The following is a 23,945-nucleotide window of genomic DNA, read 5'->3' on the forward strand; positions in this document are numbered from 1 at the left end:
AAAAGAGATTGCTTAATATGCCTGTCTAATGGTACCCTCCCTTAGCAGTTGATGGCAGCTTTAAGTACCTTCGTTCGCCCTGGTCAGGCCCTCGTCAACTCAACCAACCCATGTTCTGTAGCGAGAATATCTGGACCATCCCAAGCACTTGGTCGAGTGCGCTGGTCTCTGACGTTCATCTTCCGTCTGGAGGTCCGTCGGACGAAATGATCTCGGGCTCTGGAACCCTCACTAAGTCCGAGCCGGTGGGGCGGCAAGACATGTCATGATATTCCACTTGTTCCACTGACATGACTTTCTAGTCCAATTAGAAAAGGTCACTGATGTGCCGGTATGTTCCTAAGAGCAGATCGGGCGTTCTTGGGAAAGGTTGTTTCTGGTCAGTAATGACTCTCCTCTGCGATCATGAAAAGGAAAGGTGCCACATGCATAGGGAGGTATGGGTTCAACACGGTTGCAATAATAGATATACATCGGACGGACAGACATATTTTCTCATGCTGCAAACTAGTGTATTGCGGTTCCGCTCTGATCTGTAGCCCTTTAGGATTATTTGACTACCATCACTCTATGCCAGCAAACCACCACTTCAGACGACGCCACCTCCGTTGGCTCTCAGAACCTGGCCTGAGATCCAAGCGCTATCCTTCCTCCACAGCAAACTAACCGCTGCAGCAATTTCATCCGGCTCCGCAATCCGGTTGAAGGGGTTATGGCTCGCAATAATTTGTGCCCGAGCTCCGTCCATGGCCTTGTGGAAGGACTCCGTGCTTGTTGCGCCTGGGGAAACGGCATTGACGCGGATTCCCGCGCTCGCTAGGTCTCGTGCCATGACCTTCACCATCTGGTTCATCGCTCCCTTGGTTGATACGTAAAGAAGGAATTGTGGTGGCACCGAAGACGCATCGGTAAGGTCGGTCGAGATAAAGATGATTGTGCTGCCCGACGGCATGTGAGGCAAGGCTTTCTGCGAGGAGTTTGGTCAGCATCGGTCCCTGGAATCTTGACTGGGACGGTTGCACCAAGCTTGGCGAGAAAACAAGGCCCTTTGACATTAACAGCGAAGGCGCGGTCAAATTCCTCCTCAGTGACACTTCGCAGGTCGCTCTCAGGCACATAGGCCGCATTGGGGATCAGGACATCGATCCTTCCGAACCGAGCCACAGTAGCTTTGATAAGTTCGTCAATCTCCGCGGTCTTGGAGATATCCGCCTGCACGGCAATGGCACGATCACTTCCAATCTGCGCAACCAGAGCGTTGGCCCCCTTGTCATCCGACATGTAGTTGATGACCACACTGGCTCCCTCTGCTGCGGCACGCAGGACGATGGCTCTGCCGATGCCCTTGGATGCACCGGCAACCACCACCACAAGGCCGGATAAGGTCATGGTGAGTATAGATGTCACAGAGTTTGTACGTAAGAAGGAAGAACGAAAGGTTGTACGTCGACTCCGGAGCAAAGGGAGATGATTCCCGTCTGCCCAGCAGTAGGGCAAATATTTAGATAGCTTGGCAGCCTCGGACTCGGCCATATTTCTCCCTGTTTGGGGGACTAGTACCGTGACACTGTGCCATCACACCTGTTTTAGATAGTGGATTCTGAGAGGAGTCGTTCACACCTGTCGGGCAACACCCGCTGCTCTAAGACTACATGTGGGGGTCTGCTTTCCTATTTCTAATCCGGAAATAGGCGGCTACTACAGAAGGCTTGCTTTTGTGTGACTAATAGGGCGCCAAAAAGGTATTCCGGAAAGCCGAATACACTGGCTACAGAGATAATGCAGGTCTATGCCTTTGTCCCGATCCCGTCCGGTCCCCTGCCTGGTAGGTGAGACGTTCAGAACTTCCGTTTTTACCTGGAAATATGTACCTACACCTGTGCAAACGATAGCGTACATAGCAAGCCTCTATTTCCCGGATCAGCAATCCATTTTCCTTGTTAAAATGTCGTTTTAAGACAGACCAGTACAGTTCGAGGGTAGTGGCCCTTGTTTACTACATTCCACTGTCGCTATCGGGCATTCGGATTTTGCGGCCTTTGGCTTCGGATTAGCGATTTGGGCGCTTCCACGAAAGTACCCTGTCATGTCTTGCGCTCGATAGAACACAGATTGGTCTTTGTAGCCTTTACATTGCTTGCAATCGGGGTACGATGTAGCTGTTGGCAATTCTGGTGCATCAAGGTGCCGACGGCGATTATGCTAAGTTATACGGACTAGTCACTGATTTGGACAAATCACACTTATTTCAAGATTCCTGGAGCTTTCAATCACGTTAAGGAAATGTTGCTTACTTTATCGTCAATGCCCAGTCGTGGAGCCCTGGATAGATACCGATGACTGACAGGAATACGTTGCAGAATGAGCATGAATCCTTCCCATATGAGCTGTTTATCAGAGTGCTGTGTTTTGCGGAAATAAAGTACCAGGTTCAAGTTCTCTCGAACAATTACTCCTATTGACTGGACTTTCGATTCACAAAACCTCTTCGTTCTTGAGCCAGGCCGGACATGACCACGCCAGGGTGGCAACTTGATCAAGTTTCAACGCACAGCTAAACATCACTATAAGAGTGACCCGATATACAGGAGAGAGAGGTGATAGACACGCAGGATCAGTCAATATCTGAAGGTGTCGGTCAGTGAGGTCCGTCAGTGAGATGGTAATTTCCCGACAAAACTTACCACTATTTCTCAGAGCTACTGTACTCCGGAAAATCCATGGGCGTTCAAGTTATGTACATCTCGAATTGAATGACATAATTCTACTGAAATAGTTGAATAGGCTTGTTCGGCTCTACCCAGTCGGACTTGCCCAGGTCCTTGAGCAACCAGAGTTCATCCAGCTTGCTAGCCATTCTCGGGGTCGAATGATCAAACATCGAGCCGCCCAGGAAAGTATAGGAAAAGCCATAGTTGACTGAATATACTGCCTCGATCTTATCAATTTCCTTCCTGGTCAAGGTCACGGCCAAACCGGCCATGCTGCCCTAGAGGGGTTCGGCCTTCCTCCCGCCGACGATAGAGAAGACATAGAGCGCCTTTTGCGTCACGTAGGCGAGGGCTACATTGACCAATTTAGGTCGCTTGTCATTGCTTACGTCCCTGACGACGTGAGAGATCTTTGCTCGTGCTACGATAGATCAGTAAGCTTGCCAACCGGTTGTACCTCTCAAGTCCCTCGAGACCATCTCTGGTCTGAGAACGACCGTGGTCGAAGGCCCCGTAGAAACAGAAGGCCATTGAATATTGCAGATCTTAGAAACTCTCAGTACATATGTCCCCTCAACAACATGTTTATGAACATCGCCCCGCCGTTCAGCCGCTCAGCCCGAGGGCAGATTCCCACCACTCTCTTGTCTTTTTAGAATACTTTAACATTCCGTCCAAACCCGACAAGACAGCCTGTTTCTGCGAGTCATCAAGGGTTATGGCCCCCTGCCGAGACAGAATATCGACTAGCTCGCGCGCGTCCTCTGCATCCTGTTTTTTCTTGTCAGATGTGGGCCGCATGCCGCAGCTGTTAATTTTGTAGACAAGAAGGTGCGGCAGGGAAAGAAAAGGAAGATGGTTTGGGTCCACCTCCTCCAGGGTTAGCGCGTCAACCGGGAGGTATGGTGGCTATTAGTGTGTTGATCAGCCTTTGTGTAATGCGAGAGGAAAGATTGAGTGAAGTTTCAATGAAGCTTACCAACTCCTGTGGGATGAAGTCCACCTTGGTCGTATCCGGGATATCGAGACAGTAGGATACTGGCTCCCGTACGTATTCGAACTTGTCCGGGAAGCGGGAGGCTAATTTAGCCTGGACATTCCGAGTACAGATCGGATGGTCCCGATCGAAAATTAGGATATCAACATCCTGGAGAGTGAGCTTGTGAGCAGCGTTGGTGGTTAAAGCTAAGAATACCAACTCACTTTTGTAGACCGGAAACCCGGGGCGTAATATCGAAGTGCGAGACCCCCAATTATGGCAATTTTAGCTCGTTGTAGCTCTGGAGCCTCTGGTAGAGCTTGCAGAGAGGTAATAACTTCACGGGCTGCTTCTGAGAGTTCCTCCATGATGAATTAGACCACTCACACTTCAATGCTTGCTTGTGTGTCCGGTAAAGCTAGACGGTCCCAGCAGTTATTTATCACGGGAGATCTTGCCTGTCTGATGTGTCTCTTACTATTTTTGCTATTCGTCCTATCTGGAATGTGGTGGTATGAAGGTGAGACTCTGTATGACAAGCTCATTATGAATAGATAAAGAAAGCACTCTGACACATCTGGTCTCGGTGGATTTTCAGCAGGAGGATAAAGAAGTGTTTCAATCAGACAAAGCGTCCCCAGAGACTTCTCTTCATCAGCCACTCCTGTTTCTCCTCTACTCTAAGCATTAATCTGAATAGAATCAATAATAGATTGGAGCGCGATGTAACAGACATAAAAATAGTAACCTCGGGTTCAAAGCTGGAAACAAGTCAAAGACAAAAAGACTACAATGAACAGGCAAGTCGAACCCACATGCATCAACATCGGAATCATGCCTTCCCTTAGGTGCTCTCCTGGGCTTCTCCTTCTTCCTCCTCCTGGGGGAAGAAATTCGCGCTCCTCAATTCTGCCGCCAGTCTGGTGCTATAACGAAACAGTGGATGATAACCGTCAGGGTGGTACCGAAGCGCCCAGAAGCGTTGAATGCGAGGTTCGAGGTCAGCTGGCTCCAGCTTACAGTCCAGACCGATAGAGCTCATTTCACGAAGAAAAAACCCTGCTTGACGGCTGTGCCCCTCACCCTCACGGCTCTCGTTGCGAAGATACCCGTAGGCCAACGACTCCGTGTAGCGCGGAAGCGTGGGCATTTTGACGGGGTAGTGAGTATGTGGCACTCGGCCCAACTGCACTCTCGGGTTGTACTCGTCGAGCCGATCATCGGTGACTAGCATGTAGTTGGGATCATCCGGGGCGGGCGCCCCTAGCGGGATGTCCGGCAACGTCCACAGCAGCTGAGACTTTTTGTGGAGCTCCAGGTGAAACGGATGCCAGTATCCGGTTTGGCCGTTGTGGGCGCGGGGTGGTTGGCCCTTGTCGTCGAGGATGAAGTGCGCGTAGGAATGCGGGAGTCTGCAAAATGGCTGGATGAGCTGGCAGTCGTCCCCTAGGGGGCAGGGGGGAAAGTTGGCAGCGAGGAGGACCTCGCGCGCTCTCTCGATGTGTTGGTCCGGAATAACAAAGGCAAAATCCTGGGATGGACTCGTTGGTCAGTGTCTGAGGCTTGGTTAGACTGCGCAGAAACAGAACTCACGGAGAGGACAAGAGGCGCCCCGTAGCGTGCCAAAACGTAAGGCCCCCACATGACGTTGGGAATGCCGTTGGCATCCAACAGTTTAGCGATGGATGCAACGAGATCCACGTCGACCTTCTGGCCGTTAAATTTGAAGTCGCTCATCTTGATTGCGTTCGGTCGGTTCGTCCAAGAGTCTTGGGAGCGATTGTCTTCGGCGCCGGGTTGCATGGTCATTTATATGCCATGTTGGCAAAAGCACCGGATGAAGTACAACAGGTAATCGATTCATAGTTGAAAGAAGACGATACACAAGCGCCCTCAATCGAGCGATTCTTGACCATGTCGTCGTCCTCGAGAACAAAGAAAGTTTAACTCGAGTCTCCGTTGCCATGGAACTAGAAGAACCTATGATACCAGATCAGACAAAGAGACACCAGATTAGTCTTTGATTATCCAGAGTCTCGTACATGACATCCTCGTTGGTGAAAGAGTGACAAAGGGGGAGGACGGAATCTCTCCATGAAAGAAAGACTTGACCCGGCTTGTGGTAGTCAAGTCGTCCTTGATATCATCTTAATCCCTAATGTTCGCCTTTGTTGCGACTCCTTGCATATATAGACACCACTTTGGAGATTAACTTTCAGCCCGAAAATCAGCATTGAGCTCCAGGAACAGCAACGCAGCCTTTGTTTTCTTTCGCTGGAGCCGATACCATGGCCACATCGGCTGTTCCAGGATAGACGCACAGGCTCAATACCTCACTAGAGAGACATAATTTATTCATGTAGAGTAGGTAATTGCCTTTGTCGATGCGACTTCCAGCCCTGCACAGTCTACAATTGATCGGAGACTTGAGGACAGAACTTTCTATCCAGCACCCTCCGCAGCCAGGACGTCTACCTCGTTGAGTCCTGGTATCCCGGACCATCCTTCTTTGACTTCACTTATACATTCTTCTGTCGAATTCAATCTACCCCTTGTCATCCAGTTTTATCTTATCAAATACACGCCCTGCATTTCACCGTCGACGTCAACATCCACGATATCCTCGACACCATTTAAAGCACCGGCATCAGCGCGGACTGGCGCCAAATCATGCCGCTTGTTCGGAGCCTATTGTTTTTGATACAGCTGATGCCTTCATACTGGGCTTGATACATAGAAAATTTGGGCTCTGTTCTCTGCGGTTGCCTTGATCCAGCCTATTGTGGCGATGCAGGTGATGTCTGTGCCGTGTGGCTTCTCGGGGTGGGCTATGCTCGTATTGATGTGGCTTGTCTGGAAACTTTGACCAATATAAAGCGAGTCCTCATGCCCTGATAATTTTCTGAGGGAAAGTGAACGATGTTGCGCCCGGATACGAAGGGTCTCAAAGCACTTAGATCTACCAGATGGCTCGATGACACCCTTATAACCTCATGGGTCCAGCAATATGGGTTAAACGACATGAGGGAGGCAGCGACGGGGAATTTCACTTCACGACAAAAAGCATCGTGGGACTGGTGTTTCTTGGAGTCGGCTGTCTATGGTGCATCGTGTTTGGATTTTTCTGGTATAGAAACAAGTCCCGCAAGTCCAAACATTTCAGCATATTCGCATTCTCAAGGACAGTACCATCAACACCACCGCTCCTCAGCATTACGATAGAACCATCACCACCGAATCTACAATTGGATAATTGTACAACACAGCACAACACTCAGAATGACGCCAGCATGCCGGCACAGCCAAACCCAGAGCCATATCCGGCATCTCCACGACCTCCTCGAGTTCGGCCGCGTGTGCGACGCCCGGATTCACCTCGGCCTTCAATGATTCTGATAAACGACGAGAACCAGGACGAGCCGAGTCGGTTGCATGATCAAAACGCTCAAATGCTCCCAGACGGACGATTGCCGGCTGAGGATGAACCAGAACAGCCCCCGCCATACGAAGCGCCTCCTCCCCCTTATTCCCCTTATCCATGGCAATGATGATTAGAGAGCAACGGGCCTGACTTCTTGTGACTTGACTTTTTCCATTTGTGATGTATAATTAAGGCGCAATTGAGCATAGCCCAGAAGTTTCAAATGGGAAGAGGGTAGCGAGGCATTTCAACAGGCTTATCATATCGGACCGCCTAGACGTCGTCAATCGTGTTTGTATACATCAAGATGATCCTCTGGTCATCCACCGCTTCACTCCTCTAAGATAAAACGGGACTGTGCGCATTTACAGGGTGAAGCCTTGGCTAGAACTGGAGAAGTATATCTCACGGTTATTGTCATTGTCTGTATAGCAATGAGCTTGTGTAACACTGTGAAGACATACAATGCGGAACATCGAGCAGTGAGACTTCCCTTCTTGTGGAATTGTGATATTCGTAGGGTTTTCTCGCATAAGAAATGTCAAAGAAGATAGACACAGATAGGGCCTCGAGTCCAGCATCATATTGACCTTGACGTCCTTCATCGACTGACCAGATTCTTGGTGATGAGGTTGAACCACTGATGTAGAATCTCCCCCTGGCACCAAATATCGGCTGCGACAGAGAGATCTCATGCAGTGGAGTTGCTGACATTCTTCAGAGTGACTTTCGACGACCACCTTCTTATTGATACCAACCGGTAGACCTGGAGGGCTTCGCGGAGCTTTGATTGAACTTCTTCGGCATCAACGCTTTGGCTCTAAGTCGTAAACATTGAGCCAACAGGCAATCAATGACAGGCCAATCTGTCTGGCTCACAACCCTCTTACAACACCTGCAAGGGTATTCTCGACGGCAAGATTGCTAATAAATGCCCCCGAGGCGACCATAAGTTTAAACCAGCTTTGCTAAGTGTCTTTCTCCTAGTCGCCCCTAAGGTATAGATTCAGCCATCAAACTCGAAATGACACCGTAAAACGGGTGTGTTGAACGCACGGAGTACATCAAGCATCAGGTCTCAAGGAGCCAAGAGGTTACAAGCAGTTCGGCAGACGCTTGCCACCAGCCTAACAAGTCCTAATTGATTGCAGGGTAGTCCTTCAGAAGTCGGTGGAGTCAGCGACCTTTCAAATCTCTATGAGCTGTTCGTAGAACTACAGCTTGAGCAGCTGGATAAGGGGGACGAGCTGTGGAAAAGCGGCTGTTTCAGGTCCGCGGGGTGGCAGTGTATCTGTTTCTGGCTGGAGTAGTAGAAGCAACTACTCTATCCTTGCTACTGGAATTGCCATCAGCCCTGGTGGTTGATCATCTGACCTGACTCATCATCCTATGATACCATGAGGTGCTACACCAATAAACCTTTTCAGGTTCAGTTATGGAATAATGGCTGATGTATATGAAGCTGACAAATGGAAAGTATCTAGTCCGTCACCGAGATACAGATCCTGACACCGAGCGAGTGCTGACTCACAGTCGCATATCCCGAATACGAGCGTGGTGATTGACGGAGCAATTATTGCCCATACTTTCAATGACGTCGATGAAACTATCGGCACTGTATATCCGGGGTCTCATGCCTAACAACAAACAAGGGAGGATGACTATGTCCATGAAGTGGCAAGAGGGCTCAAAGAAGAACTCGGTGTAGTGGTAGCAATGATTTCACTGGATACCAGCCAGCTGAGAAACTGCGTGTTCCTTGAATTATGATCAATTTGTCTTTTGTAGTTCCATGACTGGCGAAACGGCATCCTTCTTGTCAACGGTTACCTCTCCTATCCAAGATGCCAACATTGCGGGCTCACCGAACTGCCCCATTCGTTAGGAGCTGATGCTCTATAACGTTATGTCGCCTTTAGACCATACTAATAATAGTAGTAATGCATTATAAAGTACTGTCACCTGATAGCTGAAGAGGATATAAAATGAATGCACTACACCGGTATACGAACCCCCAAGTCTCGAACAAGATCATCGCTCCTGTTTATCCAACAACTCAAATAACCAAGGATGACTGTGAAAGTTGGCATCAACGGCTTCGGCCGAATTGGTCGCATTGTCTTTCGCAACTCTTTCTCCCATGACGATGTCGAAGTTGTAGCTGTCAACGACCCGTTTATCGATCCCAAGTATGCGGTATGTCGCATTCATCATGACCAATCGTTCTACGACGAGATCCATTAACAAGATAATGTTCAACAATAGCAATACATGCTTAAATATGATTCCACCCACGGCCGCTTCGAGCATGAGATCTTCCAAGACGAAGACTCCCTCACCATCCAAGCGCGTAAGGTGAAGTTCTACGGCGAGAAAGATCCCGCCAGCATCCCCTGGCACGAAACAGGAGCCGAGTACATCATCGAGTCTACCGGCGTCTTCACAACTATCGACAAAGCCAAAGCGCACCTTCGCGGAGGAGCCAAGAAAGTCATCATCTCCGCCCCGTCCGCTGATGCCCCCATGTACGTGATGGGGGTCAACGAGGAGAAATACGACGGCACGGCGGACGTGGTGTCTAACGCATCGTGCACCACTAACGCCATCGCCCCCTTGGTCAAGGTTATCAATGAGAAGTTCGGGTTCGTGGAGGGCCTGATGACTGCTATCCATGCGTACACTGCGACGCAGAAGCTGGTTGATGGGCCTTCGTCCAAGGACTGGCGGGGTGGGCGTGCAGCCGCGGAGAATATCATCCCTAGCAGTACCGGTGCGGCGAAGGCGGTTGGTAAGGTGATCCCGGAGCTGCAGGGTAAGGTCACCGGCATGTCTATGCGGGTGCCAACGTCGGATGTCTCGGTCATCGACTTGACGTGCCGGATTGAGAAGAGTGCGACGTATGAGGAGATTGTGGCTGCAATCAAGGAGGCTGCTCATGGTCCTCTCAAGGGTAGGACTCGTCTTTCCATTCGTATCCAATGTTTCAAGCGTATCTAACTGCTATAGGCGTTCTGACCTATACCGAGGATGATATCGTGTCAAAGGACATAATTGGGAACCCACACTCGTCCATCTTCGATATCAAGGCAGGTATCTCGCTGAATTCCAATTTTGTGAAGCTGGTGAGCTGGTACGACAATGAGTGGGGATACAGTCGTCGAGTGCTGGATCTGGTAGCCCACGTCGCCAGTGTGGATGCTCGAAAGTGACCTCGTTTTGAAGAGGAGTATTGCAATTGGCCTTTTTGTGGTTATTGATTGTTTGCCTTGTGTTGGTGGTATCATAGTACAAATGGATGGCGACCCATGTAGCTTTGCTTGTTCTATGTTCATTCATGCCTCTAGCTGAGTTGCGCTTATCTTATCCAAAGCGTTCTGACACATCACCCTGATCTGCTCCCACCTGCTTCGAAGTGAAGCTACCTTGTTCTGATGCCCAACTTGCTCTTCGCTTTGAGCTCTTAAGGATTCAAGAGCCTCTATTGTTGTATTGCTCTCTCGGAGGTAGATTTCAATCCAGTCACGGATAATGTTCCAGGTTTTCCGTGTGTCGAATGCTCTAGTTGCTCGGCCTTGTACGTAACTTCGAAAGTCATTGGATGGCATATACTTGACACACGCAGCGTTAATCGTGCGAGGGCAGACGCCAGAAGGCGTCACTTGGTAGTCTCTGCGCCTGTTGGTTAGCAGGCTTGCGCAGGGGATATGGCGGCCACTTACTCAAGTCCTTGCTGAGAGGCGAGCTCTTCCCTTTCCGCTTCAGAAAGAGTATTTGAGATGATAGAGTCCAGAAATATAACGTCAGACTCGTTCTGATCGAGGAAAAATCCATCTGTTTTAGGTCAGCCGTGCCAGTCCCATTGCGACAAGGGTACTTACACTCGACGAAGAGAAAATCATTGGAATGAGCTCCGTAGCTCATGAAGATCTCCTCTCCTTTTTCTAATCTATCGGGTTAGATTCGTACTTTGACGGCATTTGCATAGTCCTACCGTATCGACGAGACGCAGTAAAGGTGTACTTGGCTCCATCAAAGACAACCCCGCAATCCTACTCACGGCATTAGCTTTGCCGAGACTTGCGACACCGCGGTGTAGAGTGTACTGACAGCGTCATCTGAATGGTTGAAGTAATCTGCAAAAGGCACAAGACCTATGGCGTCATTCCAGTCTTCAGGAGGTTCTTGCCCGGGCTTGACGTAGTAGAAGCTTCTTGTGTTCAGAATTAACCAGTGGAAGGAGAATTTATCCCAATCCATGTTAGGGAACACGGTGAGTACGTTCCGCCATGCGTCCTGAAGCCTCTTCTCCTGCTGCGTGAGCAGGTTCTGGCTCTTGGACTCGGAATTTCTACCTTTCTGACTGGTTTCAAATGAATTCCAAATCCCAGAAGCTGAGGGAGGTAGGAGAAAGGGCCGCTCGCAGGGAGTCTGCTGGAACTCCGAGTTCGACCTCCGTAAATTTTCCGGCCACAGGATGGGCATACTGTCTTCAAAGTCCTTGCGCGATGGCCAGACTCTGCGCCACAGATCCCATCTCTTCAGAAATTCATGATCTCCCTCTGTCAGAAATGCGGCAAGGATCCCATGAATCGATGTCCCAGTAGGAAACTGTTTGACGAAAGAGGCCGGGATGGAATCGATTGTGATCATCAGATCCAAAGGGACTGTGATCATGACCTCACCCTCCTAAGCATGATTACTGGAGGTCAGCCATCCATGCTATACGTGTAGTGCCTCGTCTCTACGCACCTCTATGTTTCTGGTCGCAATCATCCCCGACCCACGGCCTGGTATGTGCGCGGGTGTGACGCCATTGATCTTGACTCCTTGGGACCTGGCCCATCGCATAAAGTCTGTATGCTGTTTACCTAGCTTTGTGTTTGCCATTTGTCGAGTATTATGCCCTACGGGTTGGCGTCGATTTACATGTTGTTTGTTGTTGGCAGTTGCTTTCGACAGCAGAACATATCGCGCGACGCGCCGCATCACGTGATTCTTGATGCCTTATAATTGTGGCACGGCATAGTCTACTCATGAGTTACCTACTCCTGAACACAATTTGTTGTCCATTCATATCAGCAACGTATTTAAGATCTGATCGTCATGCAAAGATGGATCAGCAAGTCTTAATAGCCTCAATTGGTAGTTTCTCGCGCCTTTCTCATGCGATCCGAGCTTCCGCAGATTCAACCCCCCGCGGGATCCGAGGAGGACTCTGGTTGAACATTGCTGGATGCCTCTGTATATCACAATCATAACGGAAGATTGGTATTTGAGTATCGTCAACAGAGATGTTGATCAACCCCATTGTAGACAGTCCGGGTATGGTAGGTGCTTACTGGCCGGATTGACAGTAACAACCTTGGGGGTCGTACAACACGGTCGTAGTCTCATTCTCCACCACATGCGAGACCGAACCGTATTACTTGAAATTGTGTTCGAAGCGATCTTCCGGATGTCCCAAGTTGCGAGCAAGTGGAAAGGGCGAGCTTCAACGGCAGCATGTTTGAAGTTAAAGACGATTTCACTGAAGGGCTCAGCTATTGGGTCGTAACGCGTAAGATCGGACCGGTAAGAGCCTAAAGTTCTTCGGGAACCCCGTCTGAATCTCCGAGAGGAAGACAGTCATTCCAGCTTCCTTGAAGATCTTCCTGAACTTCTCGTCGGTCCTGGTGACGCTGCTGTCCACCTCATCGAACATGTCCTCCCCATTGATATCCGTAGATTGATTCTCCTTGACCACCATAATACCAGTCTCCGTCAAAGCAGCCCGGCACCGCTTCACATATTCAAGCAATTGCGCATCCGTCAAATGTCCCACGCACCACTGCGTCCAGATCAAATCGTATTTCTTCTCCGGATTCCAGTTCTCAAGCCCAACAGTGTAGATATCCCCGACGATACCATCCTTCTTCAAGGAGCTGTTGCGCACGACCTCGGTGAATTTCGCGACCGGTTCCACCACATCCACAACCTCACAGACCTGGCTGAGGAACCCTTCCGTTATCCGTCCGACTCCTGCACCACAGTCCACCCCCAGTTTGAGCTTGCCTTCTGTGCTGCAGGACGGTAGAAGCCGACGCACTTTGGCCAGAAAGGCCCTCGATCCTCGTAAGTCGATGCGGGAATACCACGGATAATCGCCGAGCATGGCCAGCATGCCGTTGGAGGTAGCAGGGACATCGTTCCAATACTTCAGCGACGCTGCGTGATCGATCTTGGAATCTGGCGTTGGTTCAGGCTGTTCCTTTGAGCCTGCAGGCTTTGCTGATGCTGTAGATAACGACATTATTGGTCAATTGGTGTAATTGTTCGAATGTCTCGACTTGGCCGACTGAGAAAACAAAATTGGTGGTGGGGGGTTATCAATCACGTGATTATCACCACTGCAGGCGATAAATCAACGGTCCAACCTGTGCGTTCGATCTCGGTGGAAAATTCCTGCTGGTATTCTAGATACTTGCTTGTATCAGACTTGTCCGAGTTACATGGGCGGTGTTCCCTCTGAGTCCGAACACTAGTGCTACGTATGGGTTGAGACTTGAGATTGCGGACAATCTGCTACGGAAGATATATAATTTCTCCACAAATCTTGGTCGATCAGCAAGGGAAAGCTTGTTCGAACTATCCCTGATCGCACTTTACCTAAATATCTGAAACGACGATGGGAGTATAGAAGAGGTTCATATATGATCTGGCTGTGCATATATCATTTGAAAAAATGCGGCGGGGCCTTCTCAAAAACAGAGATGGCCTCCTCTAATCGCTTCTCATACCCCTTCAGCTCCTCACTATCTTGATCCTCCACGTCCTGGCCGGATTCGTCATCGGTCTCCTTCTCGGCCTTCAATTCTAATTCGACTTCGTCGGTTCCTTCACCTCTAACGGTGTTCACGGACAAGACATCACGATACAACCCCATCGAAAGTGGCAGCTTCACATTCTCCGCACCTCTCTTGCCCACCTTGACAAAACGAGCATCTAGTAAGCGGTACTGAGCAGCCCAAACATGCTGCTCGGTCAGTTCCGTAGTCATCTGCCAGGAGCTACCCTCGCCGAGACTCAAAGACCCGCCCACAGGTACGCTTGATAGCGCACCGAGGAGGGAACCGGAAACACCTGCGGATATCTTACTGGAGCTATGGCGAGAGACCATTGTACGTGCGTCTTCGAGGAGATAAAGTCCAGTCAGCATCCAGACCTTTGGCCGACGTGCGAACTTGAAGTTCAGGACGTAGGCGCTCCGAGCGGCTGAAAGCCATAGTTTGAGCTTCTCCTGCGCCTTGGGATTGCTGAGGACTGATGTTGCCAGAAATTCTTCAGGACTGTGCCATGTGAGGATGCGTAGTGAGCTGTGGAAGGGGTCATAAAACCTACTCCTTCAGGATTATTCGCGCTCCCTTCTTTGCTACCACGATGCGCTCGGAGTCCTTATTCCACGCGAGAGTGAGGTCGATGATATCCCCGCCGCTGAGGCTGACGGCAGGTGTCAGACAAGAGCGTCCGTGGAAGACCACGTTGGAGACATTGCTGACGTAGGCGTACTCCTGGAGTGCTTCGTGGCTATCAAAGAAGTTAAAGCGATAATTTAACCGCAGGGAATGGGCACCAACCTCAGTAACTCGTGGGTATAATGTCTTGCAACCAGTGGTTCCCAGTATCTTTCCAGGACCAACGACCCAAGGGTAAGGGCCTCGGGCCTCTCGCCCATACCGTACAGATAGAACGAGGAGTCATCACTAGCATCCATCCTGACATCCAATATCGTCGTTGGAGTGTTTGAAATCACAAATGGTGTTTAAATAATCTCCCATTAGCACTGCCAACCGACCTTCGATGCCTTAAGCGCCCAGCGATTACAGATTCGACACGCGGGACGGACCGAAATTTCAATGGAGACGTCTGAGCCAGACCAATTTTTCATCAAATCTTGTCGCCTACCGGGTGTGGGGGTTAATCATCATCTACTGGTTGGGATTGCTGTGGTGGCTGAGACGGCGTCTCGCCTTCGTCCCGATGTAGTAGCGCTTGACGAAATGGGCACTTATAAGCACCGCCGCCGTCCCGCGCCTGCACCCTGACAATGCCATTGTGATGTGTCCGTTTCTATAATGAGGTTTGATCAATTTTTGAATATATGTGGAGGATCGCTATTTCCGGAAGAGTACCGGGGCGACCTGGATGCTGCCTGGCAGGAACTGCAGCGAAGTCGTCCCGATCATTCCGCGGCCGAACCGCAGATTAAGGCAGAGTACCTCCGTCGTCTCGCAATTTATTCCATCATCACCGGTAATTTAGCAGAAGCATATCGGACCTTGGGAAATTTGCACGCTTTGCTCGACACTCTGCCGGCAGAATGGGGCTTGCGGTATACCATCTACATGCTGTTGGCGGACTATACGCGCCAATACCCGCCAACCCTCCGATTTTACCACGAGCGAGGAAAACCCACGAACATCGCCATGTTTAGCGATATCTCAGGCCCTAATGAAATGAGCGCTAGATTCATGGAAAGAGTTCGGACGTATTTCGAAACCGGCTCCGTTCGAGATAAGGCTTTATGTCAGATTCTATGCGCGGTCATGTTGTTCCCCATCCTGGCCAGAAAGCTGAATGCTGAGCTTGATCCTCTATTTCCCGGTGGTTTCTTCCATAATCCCAGCGCAGATCCAAATGCTATAATTGCGCAGCATGCTGCCAGCTTGATTAAGTGCCGTGAAAGTGCTGAACAGGTCGGCGAGATGTGGATCGCAGCTTATCTCTCTCGGTTGCTTGTGGAATTGCGCATCGCGTCTCAATCATCGGACTGGACGACTGCGCTGAACGACCTATATAATATATATCACTGCCAGGAAGATTTTGCGGGAGCGGCCAATTGTCAAATGATGAAAGGAGATGGTCTCCTAGGTCCATCGTTCACCAGTCCCTTGGCATTGAACTTGGTCCTTGTTGACGCCAGCACGGCCATCGGGGAGGACAGTCTATGGGATCCTGTTGAGCTTGAGCTGAAGGATCAGTACTCCTCTCAAGTCAAGGAATGTTATGAAGCCGCTTTGGAGCTGTTCGGGAGAGCCAACTGTAGGAGAGGTCAAGCAGCGGTTCTGCTGCGGCAAGCGTGTTGCCTTCATATCGCGGCGCGGCGACTTAAACCAACCGATTCAAGTCGATCCACCGTCATACACGATGCCCGTGCAAAATTAGAACAGTCAAAACAGCTCTTCGGGAAAGATGAAGTCAATTGCCAGATTGTAACGGCCCACCAGATCCTGCTCGATATCACCAGCGGAGATAACCGGAATGTCAAGCGGACCGCAAGGGGCATCGGAATATGGGCAGTGCAAGCAAAGAACCAGTCTGTGGGCCACTGTCTTGGACTCCTCATATTCCGCTTCGCCCGCCAGGAATGGTGCACGTTCGCCAGAATGGATAATGCCCTCGTGGCATGGGAATGTGCCTATGAGATCTTCGAGAGTATTGACGATGTCCTACCAATGTTTCAGTCGGTTGTCTCTCGCGCTTGGGTACAAGGAGAAATGTTCAACCTGGCCGCGCTCAAAATCCTGGTGGATAAGGCCGTAGGAATGGTTGATAGAGTCCGTCAATATTACGACGTCCTGGCCGAGAATACACCGGATACCAATTCGGGAGAGGCAGATCGACTTCTCATTCAGATCAGCAAATTCACAGCCCTTTCGAGCTTTGGGTCAATGGTAAGTACGATGTACTTGCGTCTGGAAGATCCGCAGCTGGCGCACGCGTGGCAGTCGAAGTTTGCAGGAATAATGGAGGACGATGAAAGCTTTCGAGAAATGAGAGAGCGAATGGAAAAAGGATTGGATTTCCAGAGCGTCTCCCCCGAGTTATCCTGCTCCAAAACCAGGTCGAAAGGTTTGTGGCAAAGAAGGGTTGTGGAGGATGCTATGGCTGCCAGGTTTCGCGATGCGCAATTCGAGTTTCAAGGATGGCTTGCCAAAGGTGACATCGTGAGGGCCGAGGCAGTATACCGTCGCTTCATGGATGAGACAAAGAACATGGAGTCATCTTATGCCCGGGATGGCTATCGTCTCTTATTTTGCAGGAGCGTTGGAGATCAGACTTCGGCACGGATGATCCTCGATACCATGGACGATAATGCGCTCTTTCAAGGTAACCTGGAGGATTATCAGCAGGGCATCGGAGTCAAATCTACCTTTTCCGGAGTTACAGACAACGCGCTTATGTTCTGTCTGCTGTCCCGGGACGAGGAGAGGGCCTATCGCGTTGTTCACATCATCCAGCAAATCTCACCAACCTTCTATGAATCAAGGGATGATAATGTCATCGACCTTTCCTTTCGTCTGAGCTACTATGGCGCGACCATGCTGTATAATGGTCCCTCGGAGGTCGCTCTTCGCAGTTTGCTCGAAGCCCGTCAGCTGATTGAACTTCGGCGTCAACAGACTACGGATGTTGACGCTCGAGTTGGGACATTCAGTCCAGGATGGATGGTGGAGGTATACCTCAATCTTGCACGAGCTTGCCTCAAGTGCGCCGATGCAAGGGTTTCATTACAAATGCTGCAAAGACTTGATCACGGCCATCCGGACGACCTGTCGTGGGAGGAACATGCTCTGCTGTTCCTAGAAGAAAGCAGAGCCCGTGCCGTGCTTGAAGCCCTAAAGACACAGGTTGCTCATGACAAAGATGAACATAATCCATCGGCTCCGGTATTAGAACTGATCCATAAACGCAGGCTACTGAGGACGCTACTCGCTTTGAGGCATCGAACATCTGAGCAAGAAGAGGAGATCGGCGACCTTCGGATGCAGATTAGCCACATGGAAGCTAGTGAAGTTTCTGCTACGGCCAGCTCTTTCATTGATATGGCGAATTCGATTGTAGCACCGAAGTTACTGTATCGAAGCATCGCTGAAGACGCAGTGGTGATAGAAGCAACGTTCGGCTACCAGGGCTTCATTGCCTTTGCCGTCACCTGCGATGGAATTCAGAACATATACCAAGATTGCACTCGCAGCGTCGACATCCGGAAGCCTGTTATGCAGATGATGAAGGTCTTGACAGAGATGACTGGATATTTGGGCGATAAAGAGGAGGAGAGGAAGGAGTTGTTCAGTGAATATGCCCGGCAAATCTCCAGGCTTCTGGTCGATCCGTTCAAGGAAACAATCAGGCAAAAGAAGCATGTAATCTTCTCTACCTCTGATCCGTTGACCGCGTTTCACTTTTCGGCACTTGTTTTGGATGGCCAGCCCCTCATGGCACGCTTCGCAGTGTCACAAATCCCTAGTCTCACGGTCCTGTATCATGTTTCTCAACGCGAGTCTCGGTCGGCTGCTCCCACCGTGTCGGTTTTTGCCCGGTCTCCCTCCGCGGAAGCACTCAGTACCATGAGAGACAAACAAGAGGCTAATCTGCACTTGGCGGGAATTGAAGCGGTGAACATTGCGAGAACATTCTCAACGTGGCCAGTTGATGCAACGAATGTGACGCGAGCCGAATTCCGCAAGTATGTCGAGGGCAGCTCCGCCATCCTTCACATTGGCACTCATGGCGACGTTGACTATCGCAACCCTCTTTTGTCGTCTATCTCGATCGGGGAAGACTTTCGTGTCCTTGACATGTCCACAATAAAATCCAACGTCAATCTTCTCGTCTTCGCGGCATGCCTAAGCGGGTTGGGTCGAGCGACCACAGGCAGCGAGGTACTGGGATTCTCTCACGTCATCCTTAGTACCGGCTGTCAGGCGTATATCGGGACCCTCCGTAAAGTCAGCGATTTTGCCTCAATGCTGCTGATGACACTGTTTTATCGAACGTTGAGAAAAGCACCTTCGATGCCAGTAGCATACATCCTTCGACAGGCGCAGATAGAAATAGGCCAGTTCGACAGCGAGCGCGCGGCCGATTACCTCGATCAGCTGATGCAGACCTCACCTTCAAGCGACGATGACTCTCGCGGCCCTAAAGACTTTGTGCCAGATGCGGAGTATATGATCTGGACGACAAAAATGATCTTGCATCAGCTGGACTGGTCTAGTCCGTTCTTCTGGGCACCTTTTGTCCTTATGGGATATGGCAGCTTGCGGTTTGCGACGCAATAAGCTTGATAATGTGCGACGATTATCGTGTCCTTGATCTCTCAAGACTTGATGTCGACCGAATCGACGATTCTCAAGGAGAGTCCAGCCTGAGATACTACGAACTCACGCACGATGTTGCTTCGCTTATTGGATGAACACGGGAATTCTGATGCTTTCGTTTCCCTTCTGAGCTTATGACTTCAAAACATGCACTTCTTATGCCTCGATAACTTATGTTATCATGCTGTCTACGGTACCTATATATTAGCAGTAAATAGGGTTTATACACATTGCGCAACTCGTACATTGCACGTCGTCTTTAGGTCTTCATTAAACTAATTACATGAAGGCAATCTCAAGTATGTGAGGACGAGTCTTTGAACAGATAAAATATAACATTTCTTGAAGTCGAAGGCTTGACTATAGTACATGCGGTTTGGCAATGTCAACAATATATGTATGGACAATGATAGACAAGAGGCTTCTGTGATACTGAAATGCAAAAATGTAGTCATTAGGATGGTACTGGAAGTAGGTACGGCGCAAGTCCAGCTGTTATATCCAATAGTATTGCCCCGAAAAGCAGCGACAATTGTCTCCTGCAGCATGCACGGCTGACAGCTGCAACGCCCAAGGCGCATCGATGGCTACGTGTCCGTCTGTATGAGATTTGTTATTTCCTCCCGCGATTCGCTTCTGCCCTTCTGCTCTTCTCCTGTTCAGGAGCAGAAATACAATATCAAAGTCGAGTTGACTCATCCCCTCAGTCTTTTTAGTTCTACGACAGGTTCTTCGGCTATGTCCTATATCACTGACGTCATGAATAACTCGAAAATTAAAGCGATTCTAAGCCTGTTTCAAATACGGACGCTACGATGGCCAGACCCAGAGCTGTCCATTGGGAAGTTTCTCAGTGACATGGAAGGCAAGAATAAGTGCTGGGAGGCCGAGGGGCCTGCCAAAGAGGCCTTTGAACGAGTGAAACCAGAGATCAAACAGTTGTTTGAAGAGCGGTCTGTTGAAGTGCCAAGCTCGAGTTTCATCCTGTTCGACATTTATATGATTGGTGAAACCCAGTTGACCGCCGTCCCCTATATCATGTTTTCATGTAAACACCGCGAGTCCCGGAAGAAAGCTGTCACCATTGTCGAAGAATCTAGCGTTCTACAGAAATGTCCGCTCGAGATTCGCCTTGGGGACTGGGACTATGCTCCCCATGTCAAGGATCCTCGATTCCTAGCATCTTCGGTTGAGGAATGTTGATAAAACGATTCTGTATTTCATGGTGGGTGATTCTGAGGATACATAGAAGCACATCTATGCTTCCCGAATGCTCCTTCTAGGTATTGGCATGATCGGCTTGTCATTCTTATAACCGGGCTCGATGACACCAGGCCATCGACCATGACGCAGTGGTGGAATGATAGACGGAAGGGGGACCAGTGGTATGCTATATGGTCTGCTATTGTATTTACTGTCTTGTTTAGTCTCGTGCAGAGCGTTGAGGGTGCAAAGGGTGCATAGCAAGTGTATAAGGCGTATAACCCGTGATCTGTACAGTTTCATTTTGTAATACTATGCAACCAAAATCCTTTCGCAAGGGGCCCCTGTAGTATCGAAGTCTTTGAGAAATGACAGAGCTGACTTTCAACATAGATAAAATGACAGTTGCAGTGATTGCAGCAGTCCAAAAGAGAGAAATCCTATTGGCAATTGCGCTTTGGCATGATAAAAACATAGCACCTTGAGCTAGCGCTGCATAAATGAATGATCAAGCCACTGCCTGTGCCTTGGCCCGCTCAGGAACCGAATAGATGCCCACGCGCCCATAGACATCCTTATACTTCTGCCGCACGTAATCATCCACCGAGATAGGCGCATACTTTTCATCTTCCGGCTTCGCGCGACACGACTCAATGCACCGGATCACAAAGTCCGGATTCCCATTGTAGTTGAACGGGATGGAGTACCGGTCTACATTCGACCGGTTGATCACCCGGTGCACGTTGGACAGGTACTCGTCGTTGGTCCACTGCTGGAACAGATTGCCCAGGTTCACGACATACGCGCCTTCGACCGGCGGCGCAGGGTAATACGACTGCGTCTCGTCATCCCACACCTCCAGCCCGGGGACATCGCCCTGCAGCAGGAGTGTGATGACGCCAAAGTCGCGGTGGGCGCCGATACCGCGCTGCAGCGGGTCGGCGTCGGCCGGCTGGGGCGGGTAATGCAGCAGCTTGTAAAAAGCCATGGGCTCCGTGCAGAACTCGTCGAAGTAGGACTCGTCGTAGCCCAGGGACACGGCGATGGCTTGCAGGACTTTCTCGGTGAGGGCAGTCACTTGGTTGAGGTAGTCCATGCAGGTGTCCCGGAAGTGCGGTCCCAGCGACTCGGGCCAGAGGTTGGGTCCGTGGGCGAACTTCTTGGAGAGGACTTGAGGATGGTCCGGGGGCAAGTCCTGGGCGACGTAGTAACCTTCTTTCAGATCGGGCTTGGTGTCCTTTTCGATCATCTGACCGTACATGACTTCGTAGCCGCGGTTGTGGTCGTTTTGGGCTGAGGATATTAGTTGCGTTTGTTTGTTTGAGGGGAGGGGAGGGGATACATTTGTCTAGTTTCATCTTTTCCTCCAGGGGAAGGGCAAAGAACTCCTTGGATAGCTTGAACATTTCCTTCTGCAGGCTCAGTGGGATTGGATGGTTGGTGATCTGAAAGAATCCCAGTGTGCGGCAGGCATGTCCAATGGCGTCGGTGCACTTCTTCTTGCGCTCTGGATCACCAGAGAGGAAATCGCTAAAGTCAACAATTGGAGGAGATGGCATGATGTCTGCTAGAACTCTTGATGCTTTGAAGCTACACGGTGATGGATTGATCTGGAGCGATTGAAGAGAACGTCTCGCCGTTTATATATCTATTCATCATACTCCCTCGTCTTCAGATGATACTTGCTCCGCAATCTGATTTGGGGTCCAAACCGGTAAAACACCCAAGGCAATGGCGCCATCGCCAGAGCCACAAATGCCAGCAGGCTCGTTGCCCATGACGTCCCCAGGGAATGATACAAATCCGTCGAAAAGAGGGGAAACACAGCTCCAAACAGGGAACGCAGCACTGCATTGGCTGCCAGAGCACTCGCCCCAAACGAGCCGTAGCAGTCTGTCAGATATGACGTGATCCCCAGGAAGAGAAGGATGAGGCCAAACCCAAAGGGCACACCGGCGACGATGCCGGAGATCCAATGTGTGGGCGGGGTCACCGTCCAGGCAAACCAGAACAAGCTGATGGGGATTAGCCAGGAAATGACGATCAAGTGTGGGAGGCGAGCCTCCGGCTGAGGACCTCCCAGGCGCCGGACGTAGATGCCATGGATTCGATTGACATATGGCGAGATCAGCGTGGCGAGGGCCATGCCGACGCAGATCCCCAAAAAGGAAAGTCCTGCAATGCCGGCGGACCAGCCGCGTGTTTCACGGTAGACGACAGGATAGGCCGTGAAATCAAGGTAGAGGATACCGTAGACAAGCGCCATGTACAGGGACAGCAAGAAGAGGATCGGCTCCGTGAAGAGCATCAGCCAGGGCCGCGTGAGCGTCGTGTATAGCATCTTTTTGACCGGGGGTTGATTGGCTGCGGAATAGCCCGGCATGCATCGTCTTTTGTCCATCAGCAGCTTGGGGGGATATGTCTCGGGAAGAAACACCGTCATGGCAACGTAGCAGAGACCACTGAGGATCAGCACCACCCAGAAATTCCACCTCCACGACGTGTACTGGCAGATGAAACCACCCACTGTGGGTGCAATGACGGGCCCCAGGAAGCTAGCCGCGGAGAAGAGGGCCAGCGGCACGGAGCGATTGTCCTGGGGCCAGATATCGGTGATGGATCCGCCGGAGTTGGTCACGGTTGGAGATCCAAAAAAGCCGGAAAAGAAGCGAAAAACGATCATCGACGCCACGTTGGGGGCCAGCGCACATCCAATCTGGAAAAGGACGAAGAGCCCCAGCACAAGCCGGAAGATCGTATTGCGACCCCTGGCCGATTGCGTCAGTTTGTTTCCCCTGCAGAAGCCGAAGGATTGCAATGCCTGTACGTACCAGACCTCAGAGAGCGGTGCAAACAGCAGGGGCCCGGATGCGAAACCTAATAGGAAGGTGGTGATGCCCAGCGTCGCAACGGTTGACGAGCAGCCGTACGCATGTGAGATGGACGGAATGGCGGCCGTGTAGATGCTCGAGCAGAAGGCAATCGTCGCAGTCATCAACACGAGAATCCAGGTGCAGATCCCTGTCTCGGCGTCAGTCTAGGTCACGAAGACGTCAGAATCTTACTTGCATTTCTTCCCCGCAGACCAGCATCTAGGGTTTTCTTGTTCCTCCAGCTGAACGGGTCGGTCCGTGGGAATGGGTTCTTTTGCTTCGATGTCTGCTTGCTGCGGGAGAAAGTTTGCCGTGTTCATGGCTACGATGGATGAACGGACAAACTGGTCGAGAACGGCGGGTTGAGGCGTGTTTAATGTCTGTTCTGTTGATGTGGACAACAGGGATTGATGACGTGATCTGCCCTCCGTCGGGGGTGCATGAGATGCTTTCCCTCAAAGTGAATATAGGAGCGCCGATTGATCAAACCCTGGAATCCTGGATCAGGGATGGTGATGCTGCAAAGGTACAAGTAGTCAAGGTCTAAGCTAACTACTCTACATGCCTACCGCCAGGTTGGGGGCTATAAAGAAAGGGAGCAATTCTTTGTCTTCTTTG

General features: G+C 50.5%; 12 protein-coding genes across 12 annotated transcripts; 3 read left to right on the plus strand and 9 right to left on the minus strand.

Annotated features, from left to right (window-relative positions):
- Window positions 1-589: 589 nt before the first annotated feature.
- Window positions 590-1,389, minus strand: Aspvir_004953 (putative oxidoreductase, short-chain dehydrogenase/reductase family; the record flags this gene model as incomplete). Its single annotated transcript, XM_043268174.1, has 2 exons — window positions 590-967; window positions 1,009-1,389. The coding sequence occupies 2 exons, from the start codon at window positions 1,387-1,389 to the stop codon at window positions 590-592; spliced, it is 759 nt and encodes a 252-aa protein (XP_043124109.1).
- A 1,600-nt stretch (window positions 1,390-2,989) lies between these two features.
- On the minus strand, window positions 2,990-4,058 carry Aspvir_004954 (uncharacterized protein; the record flags this gene model as incomplete). The annotated part of the gene is made up of 4 exons (XM_043268175.1): window positions 2,990-3,132; window positions 3,392-3,620; window positions 3,691-3,858; window positions 3,915-4,058. 4 exons carry the CDS (start codon window positions 4,056-4,058, stop codon window positions 2,990-2,992), a joined length of 684 nt encoding a protein of 227 aa, XP_043124110.1.
- A 476-nt stretch (window positions 4,059-4,534) lies between these two features.
- Window positions 4,535-5,493, minus strand: Aspvir_004955 (uncharacterized protein; the record flags this gene model as incomplete). Its single annotated transcript, XM_043268176.1, has 2 exons — window positions 4,535-5,221; window positions 5,284-5,493. 2 exons carry the CDS (start codon window positions 5,491-5,493, stop codon window positions 4,535-4,537), a joined length of 897 nt encoding a protein of 298 aa, XP_043124111.1.
- Window positions 5,494-6,903: 1,410 nt separating this feature from the next.
- Aspvir_004956 (uncharacterized protein) lies at window positions 6,904-7,230 on the minus strand (the record flags this gene model as incomplete). The annotated part of the gene is made up of 1 exon (XM_043268177.1): window positions 6,904-7,230. The coding sequence occupies one exon, from the start codon at window positions 7,228-7,230 to the stop codon at window positions 6,904-6,906; it is 327 nt and encodes a 108-aa protein (XP_043124112.1).
- A 1,951-nt stretch (window positions 7,231-9,181) lies between these two features.
- On the plus strand, window positions 9,182-10,320 carry Aspvir_004957 (uncharacterized protein; the record flags this gene model as incomplete). The annotated part of the gene is made up of 3 exons (XM_043268178.1): window positions 9,182-9,307; window positions 9,377-10,061; window positions 10,118-10,320. The coding sequence occupies 3 exons, from the start codon at window positions 9,182-9,184 to the stop codon at window positions 10,318-10,320; spliced, it is 1,014 nt and encodes a 337-aa protein (XP_043124113.1).
- Window positions 10,321-10,443: 123 nt separating this feature from the next.
- On the minus strand, window positions 10,444-11,998 carry Aspvir_004958 (SET domain-containing protein; the record flags this gene model as incomplete). Its single annotated transcript, XM_043268179.1, has 6 exons — window positions 10,444-10,780; window positions 10,831-10,942; window positions 10,990-11,052; window positions 11,103-11,160; window positions 11,219-11,797; window positions 11,861-11,998. The coding sequence occupies 6 exons, from the start codon at window positions 11,996-11,998 to the stop codon at window positions 10,444-10,446; spliced, it is 1,287 nt and encodes a 428-aa protein (XP_043124114.1).
- Window positions 11,999-12,647: 649 nt separating this feature from the next.
- Window positions 12,648-13,400, minus strand: Aspvir_004959 (N-terminal protein methyltransferase; the record flags this gene model as incomplete). Its single annotated transcript, XM_043268180.1, has 1 exon — window positions 12,648-13,400. One exon carries the CDS (start codon window positions 13,398-13,400, stop codon window positions 12,648-12,650), a length of 753 nt encoding a protein of 250 aa, XP_043124115.1.
- Window positions 13,401-13,820: 420 nt separating this feature from the next.
- Window positions 13,821-14,861, minus strand: Aspvir_004960 (uncharacterized protein; the record flags this gene model as incomplete). The annotated part of the gene is made up of 3 exons (XM_043268181.1): window positions 13,821-14,436; window positions 14,489-14,674; window positions 14,725-14,861. 3 exons carry the CDS (start codon window positions 14,859-14,861, stop codon window positions 13,821-13,823), a joined length of 939 nt encoding a protein of 312 aa, XP_043124116.1.
- Window positions 14,862-15,222: 361 nt separating this feature from the next.
- Window positions 15,223-19,212, plus strand: Aspvir_004961 (CHAT domain-containing protein; the record flags this gene model as incomplete). The annotated part of the gene is made up of 1 exon (XM_043268182.1): window positions 15,223-19,212. The coding sequence occupies one exon, from the start codon at window positions 15,223-15,225 to the stop codon at window positions 19,210-19,212; it is 3,990 nt and encodes a 1,329-aa protein (XP_043124117.1).
- Window positions 19,213-20,010: 798 nt separating this feature from the next.
- On the plus strand, window positions 20,011-20,454 carry Aspvir_004962 (uncharacterized protein; the record flags this gene model as incomplete). The annotated part of the gene is made up of 1 exon (XM_043268183.1): window positions 20,011-20,454. One exon carries the CDS (start codon window positions 20,011-20,013, stop codon window positions 20,452-20,454), a length of 444 nt encoding a protein of 147 aa, XP_043124118.1.
- Window positions 20,455-20,962: 508 nt separating this feature from the next.
- On the minus strand, window positions 20,963-22,013 carry Aspvir_004963 (isopenicillin N synthase family dioxygenase; the record flags this gene model as incomplete). The annotated part of the gene is made up of 2 exons (XM_043268184.1): window positions 20,963-21,747; window positions 21,797-22,013. The coding sequence occupies 2 exons, from the start codon at window positions 22,011-22,013 to the stop codon at window positions 20,963-20,965; spliced, it is 1,002 nt and encodes a 333-aa protein (XP_043124119.1).
- An 89-nt stretch (window positions 22,014-22,102) lies between these two features.
- Aspvir_004964 (MFS transporter) lies at window positions 22,103-23,449 on the minus strand (the record flags this gene model as incomplete). Its single annotated transcript, XM_043268185.1, has 1 exon — window positions 22,103-23,449. One exon carries the CDS (start codon window positions 23,447-23,449, stop codon window positions 22,103-22,105), a length of 1,347 nt encoding a protein of 448 aa, XP_043124120.1.
- Between the last annotated feature and the right edge of the window lie 496 nt (window positions 23,450-23,945).

This window comes from Aspergillus viridinutans, assembly GCF_018404265.1.
Source record: "Aspergillus viridinutans IFM 47045 DNA, scaffold_2, whole genome shotgun sequence".
In the NCBI taxonomy this organism is placed as follows: Eukaryota; Fungi; Ascomycota; class Eurotiomycetes; order Eurotiales; family Aspergillaceae; genus Aspergillus; species Aspergillus viridinutans.